Raw genomic sequence first — 5,770 nt, forward strand, 5'->3', positions numbered from 1 at the left:
AAAAAAAAAAAAAAAAAAAAAAAAAAAAAAAAAAAAAAAAAAAAAAAAAAAAAAAAAAAACCTATTAGTGTAATTTTGCTGGGTTTGTTTACTTAAATACATAAATATTACATCAAATCTAATAGATTAGATCATCATTAATGACGTCACTGCATAAAGTAAAAACCTCCATTCATTGATGGTTGACTGTGGCTTGGTCTAGATTCGTGTTAAATGACTATTTTACCCTTTCCGGCCGATAATGTTTGGTAGACCTTAGGTGGCTTGGTTTTATTTGTCAATAAAATAATGGATAAATTATTAAAATAATATTGTATTATTTTGCTTCATAATTATGCCTTCTAAAACGTTCATTTTTTTAATCAAATTTAGATGATTATATTAATCCAATTACAAATTTAATATTTAAATTTTATCTATGAGACAGACACTTAATGGTTTTGACACCATCTATGATATGGTCATGTTACTTACTATCAGCTTTTATAAGTGATAACTATCTCTACATACCAACATATTTTGTCCTTAATTTACATGTATTATAAGAAAATTTTTAAGAGGTCACCTAGCATAGAATTATCTGTCTATTTAAAAAATGATGGTAAGAAAAAAAAAAAAAAAAACTTAAATTAATGAGATGAATTTGCTTAATTTCTTTAATTTTTCTTTCTCCTTGTCCACTATTTGCAATATTTCCACGTAATCGGGTAGAGGTTTACTTGTTCTTCAAGAAAATCAGAGGATATTTTCGTCTTTTCACTATTTGTCTATGCCTTTATAAAGCACTTCTTCCATTTCCTCGTTTCTTCCCTTTCTCTTCATCTTTCTGAAACGAAAACAAAAGGCTTCGTTCTTTTTCGTCTCTCCTTTTCGCCTCCTTGTTTCTTCTCTGGCCCATTTGAGTTCTAATTTTTGTTTTTTATTTGAGCTCCCATAATTGAATTCTACGAAATTAAGAACCCCCAAATTCTTTTTTCCGCTCATTTTGTGTTTAAATTTAGCGACGACGATGATTTTCGCTAATAGAGAAGATGGGGTTGGGCGTTCGTCGTAATCGGAGGGGAAGTGGGACGTGGAGACGGATTGAGGCGAAACAGAGGGTTCTTTTGGGCGTGGAAATGGACTGCCGGATATGCGTTGCGGGTGGGGATTTATGGGTCAAAGTAGGCGGCCGTGGTGGAGTCGGAATTAAGGGTGTGGGTCAAATGGGAGGTTTTAGCCATGAAAGTGAGCATGATTTAGCCCTCATGGTTAGTGATTTCTTGGAAAATGGGAGCGGCGGAGCTGAGTCTTGGTGTAGCAGCGATAGCGATTCTGGTGTCTCTGATCTTACTCATCTCGCTGACAAGATTCTGGTAACTTTCTCTCTTGAAATTTGTTTAATTCTCGTTTGATTAAAATTTTAGCTTGCTTTGGTGGTTTCTGAATGTAATTATGTTTATGATTCCTCTTTTTAGAAACGTAATTATATGTTCTTTTGACTTATTGGTTGATATCCTTATGATTACCAAACGGGGTTGAGATATGAATATTGATTATGAACGTTTGAACTTTCGATTGGTTCATGATGCCTTTGTTTTTGTTATATTGGATTAGTAAACGAGGAAACAAATTTAACACCCTTCAAAGTTGTAGGAATTCATCAATTGAACCATGAACTTGTAATTAAAACCCTTTTGGCGATGTCTCTGTACAAGATTACTGTGATTTAGAACTGTCCTGCACATTGTTTTGTGATGAAACTAATAGATGAGATCCATAAATCAATTGAATTCTCAGAATTTGTTGTTTGTTTTTGTCAGTTCTATAAAAATCCAGTATCCCAATACGAAAGTGATTTGCTTTCAGTGGTTCATTCGCTTACCTTGTCAATGAATGAGAAGGATTTGAACATGAACAAGTCCGGTTCGTGCAATGCTAGTTGCATCCGGTTTGTTTTGGTTAAGCTACTGAGACTCTATGGCTATGATGCTGCTGTATGCACCACCCGATGGCAGGGTGCCGGCAAGGTCCCTGGAGGTATCCCCTCAAAACCTTACTCATTTTACTTTCAATGATGGAGAATTTTCTGTTGATATGACATAAGAACTCAACTTGGGTGTTCGTGGGTATGCCTTAATTACTCGAATAAGCTTCTTCTTTCGTAGTTTATTCCATAAGATGTTCTATTCTCTGCTTTTTGGATAGTGCTTGAGGGCATAATCTCTGGTAGTTTGATACTCTAATTGATGGAGAAATGAGTCTGGAACTTCTCTGCCTTCTGGAATCTTTTCTTTATTCGGCGTAACGCCTTTTTCTCGTACATCTACAGGAGATCATGAGTATATCGATGTCGTTAACTACACCTCTGGTAGCTCAGAGAGGTTGATTGTCGATATTGACTTTCGAAGCCACTTTGAGATAGCGAGGGCAGTTGAATCATATGATCGGATATTGAATTCGCTTCCGGTAATCTACGTTGGATCTTTATCTCGGCTTAAGCAGTTCCTTCAAATCATGGTTGAAGCTGGGAAGTCGTCGCTGAAGCTAAACTCCATGCCGCTTCCTCCATGGAGATCGCTTGCATACTTGCAAGCGAAATGGCAGTCACCATGCCAGAGAATGGTTAATCCAGAAGAAGAGCAGCAGTTGGGGAGCAGAGACATGTTGAGCCATGAGCAGTGCATTGGACACTTGAAGAGACTTCAGTCAGTACTGCAATCAGAGATGGAATCGGATTGGTTTGTGAGGCCGGTGAAGGGCGATATGATCGTTAGGAAAATGAAGTCGGAGAGGCGACGACACTCGTTGTTGAGAGCCGTTTGACGAGAGTGTACAGACCGAGAAATTTTGAGGAGAGTCGGAATTGTGTAGCGCGAGTTTTGAATTGTTTTTGGTTGTTGTTGGGGGTATGGTTTAAGTATGAAATAAAAAGTGAGATGGTTGAGTTTGTAGAAGAAATAAAAGGGGGCCTGCAGGGCTCCATTTTGATGCACCACAGCCCAGCAGCCGCCGCCGCCGCCGCAGCAGCAGCAGCAGCAGCAGCCGCATAAGTTGATGATGAGGATTGGGAATACAATATAGAAACAACCAAACAGCCCAACAGCCTACGACCTACAAACACTGCTTGGTTCTTATTATTTTTGGTGATTTATTTTTATATATTTATACAATAGTGAGAATTAGAAATAATTGTTTTTATTTTTTATTTTTCATTTTTCTCTGCCGTATTTTCCTATGCCTATTGTTTTTTGTGGGCATTGGGAACCTTTCATTTTTCATTTTTCCTTTTTTTTTTTTTTTTTTATCACACTCACATATATATATCTATATATATATATATATGCAAACAAATAAATAAATAAATTAATATATGCATGCATTTTAATTTATTAATTCACTTAATACCATTTTCATTGCATTATTGGTCATAATTTATCCTTACCTTAATGTTATCGGTATTTTGGTTCCTACTTTTTTCGTATTTATAAAATTTATACTTTCTTTATTTGATATTGTTCATCTTAGAGATGTTTATAGGGCGGAGACTGAAACTTTTGCTGTCCCATTCTTGTCACCAATTTCATTCTCCGAGTTTTTTATTTATTTTTTTTTAATGTGGGTTTATTAACGTGGGATTAAACAATTTTTTTTTTTATTTTTATTTTTTATATGAGGGTCATATTATTTTTATTTTTTATATGAGGGGTGTCTGCATGAATATGATTAAAGGCTATGGGGTCTTTCTAAAAGAAAAACTACCTTTATTGGAAGGACTTTTAGGTTGTCTCTCTTAGCTTCTTAAAATAAAATCTTATATACTTTCTTAACGATCTTAGTTTGGCTACTCACTATAGTAGAGTATATAATGTGATATAATATTTGTCTGATTTAGTTACATACACTTGAAACAAACAGCTCCTGATAAGATACTGATCAATTACGGATTAGGTATAATTTATAACCAAACAAACCTATATTTTATGTAATTGGGCTCTCCCGAAGAAATGGATGTAATTATGAAAGTTGGGAAACAAATGAAGCGCTTGATTCAAGTAATTTTCCTATTTAGGTTCAAAGTTGTGTGGTCCTCCTCCTCTGTAATTGGGCTCCTTGTGACCATATTTGGAAGTTCATGGTAACCTAAAGCTAACTAAGATCTTCCTATTTAATTCTCAAACTATAATACAAACGGCAATCTAGATCTTCTCTAGTATAATGTTTGTAGCACTGATATTTGACGCTTATTTGTGAGTTGATTTAACTCAATGTTGTATGTAGATCACTGTTAGAATGTTCGTGATCGTCAAAGCAAGTTGCTACTGTTGTAAGTCTTCATCGCCCAAAGAAACGTAACGATGTTGTTGGAGAAGAGAGAGACCAATGTAGGGTTCCTATTTTCTTTATAAGAGAAAAGAGAGGAAGGGGAAAGAGAGAAGAAAAAGATTGAAAAGGAAAGAAGAAGATTTATTAGACAATCTTAAAGCTGAAGACTAAAATTATCATTTAAAATTAATTTTGGAGAATGGGAATCTGATGTTGGTACCAATCGTTGGGATCTAATCACCACCAAACACAGTGATATTGATACAGCATCTAATGGAAAATTCATCATCATTAAGCTAAGTGGCCAATTAAGAAATAAAGGAAGCCAAATAAAGGAGACATGAACAGCAGAAGATTGGTTTTTTTAATTATGGAAGCAGCAGAAACAACAGAGCCCATCACCACAAGGGAGAAGAAAGAAGAACAAGACATGGAGGAAACAGAGACAAAGAAGAACAACAAGAAGAACACCAAGAAGCAAAAACATCAACACCCAAATGACCAAACCACAAAATCACCCTCTGATTTCTCTTTCAAGCCAAGCTCTCATGTAAAGGGTCTCAGATTCGGTGGCCAATTCATCGTTAAATCCTTCACAATCCGGCGAGCTAGGCCTTTAGAGTTTCTCCAGCTCCTCTCTTTTCCGGCCACCACCAGAAATTCCGGCCATAAACCGCCGTTCCCATCTGCCACAGCTTTCATTCCCACAAACTTCACAATCCTCGCTCACCATGCGTGGCACACACTCACTCTAGGCCTCGGCACAAAGAAGTCCAAAGTTCTTCTCTTTGTGTTTGAAAATGAGGCCATGAAGGCAGCAATAGACCGTGTTTGGGCAGCAGAAATCCCTCTAGGCGAAGTGAATAAGAAGATGATTAGAGGGCTAAGTGGGTGTGAGATGGCTCGGTTCAAATTCAGAAAAGGGTGCATAACTTTTTATGTTTATGCAGTTCGAAGAGAAGGGTGTTTTGGGTTTGCTTGTGCTGATGATTTGAGAACCATTTTGGAGTCTGTTGTGGCTCTCAAAGATTTCTTGGATCACACTGCTATGCTTGCTATGCCTAACCAGAAAACCATCAGCTTTGCGGCGCCTCCTGTTGCAATGGCTTATTAGCCTCTCCTCTAATCATATTGATATTCATTTTCCTCCATTCTCATATCATCAATCTTAGCCAAGCAGAAGGGATTCGTTGGTAATTGGTTTATTTGTTCAAACTTTTCTCTTCTTCGTTGTGATTGTATACACGGTTTGTTTTCTGAAACTTGAAATGGAAGAGCATCCGCTCTTCAACAACATAGAAATCTCTAGTACTTGCTAATAAATTATGATGATTTTGCATCTACAGGCCACAAAATCCCTGCCCTTTTCCCCATTTTACTCGCTTTCATAATCTTTATCTCCAAATTTTGTTATTCTTCAGGCAATCGGATGATCCACCCCCCCCCCCCCCCCCCCCCCCCCCCC

At 36.9% G+C, this 5,770-nt stretch overlaps 2 protein-coding genes across 2 annotated transcripts; both read left to right on the forward strand.

Moving 5' to 3' along the window:
• The first annotated feature begins 814 nt into the window (after positions 1-814).
• LOC111445233 lies at positions 815-3,168 on the forward strand. The gene is made up of 3 exons (XM_023083495.1): positions 815-1,355; positions 1,803-2,019; positions 2,312-3,168. Exons 1-3 carry the CDS (start codon positions 1,032-1,034, stop codon positions 2,803-2,805), a joined length of 1,035 nt encoding a protein of 344 aa, XP_022939263.1. The 5' UTR covers positions 815-1,031; the 3' UTR covers positions 2,806-3,168.
• A 1,077-nt stretch (positions 3,169-4,245) lies between these two features.
• LOC111445234 lies at positions 4,246-5,646 on the forward strand. Its single transcript, XM_023083496.1, has one exon. The coding sequence runs from the start codon at positions 4,646-4,648 to the stop codon at positions 5,417-5,419; it is 774 nt and encodes a 257-aa protein (XP_022939264.1). The 5' UTR covers positions 4,246-4,645; the 3' UTR covers positions 5,420-5,646.
• The last annotated feature ends 124 nt before the right edge of the window (positions 5,647-5,770 follow it).

Source organism: Cucurbita moschata, unplaced genomic scaffold (assembly GCF_002738365.1).
Source record: "Cucurbita moschata cultivar Rifu unplaced genomic scaffold, Cmos_1.0 Cmo_Scf00007, whole genome shotgun sequence".
Classification (NCBI taxonomy): Eukaryota; Viridiplantae; Streptophyta; class Magnoliopsida; order Cucurbitales; family Cucurbitaceae; genus Cucurbita; species Cucurbita moschata.

Excerpts from the sequence above, each read along its gene's own strand:
- LOC111445233 (XM_023083495.1), top strand. The coding sequence starts at position 1,032 with ATGGGGTTGGGCGTTCGTCGTAATCGGAGGGGAAGTGGGACGTGGAGA. Across the intron at positions 1,356-1,802 it reads ATCTCGCTGACAAGATTCTG|TTCTATAAAAATCCAGTATC; the intron begins GTAACTTTCTCT and ends TGTTTTTGTCAG. Across the intron at positions 2,020-2,311 it reads TGCCGGCAAGGTCCCTGGAG|GAGATCATGAGTATATCGAT; the intron begins GTATCCCCTCAA and ends GTACATCTACAG.
- LOC111445234 (XM_023083496.1), top strand. The coding sequence starts at position 4,646 with ATGAACAGCAGAAGATTGGTTTTTTTAATTATGGAAGCAGCAGAAACA.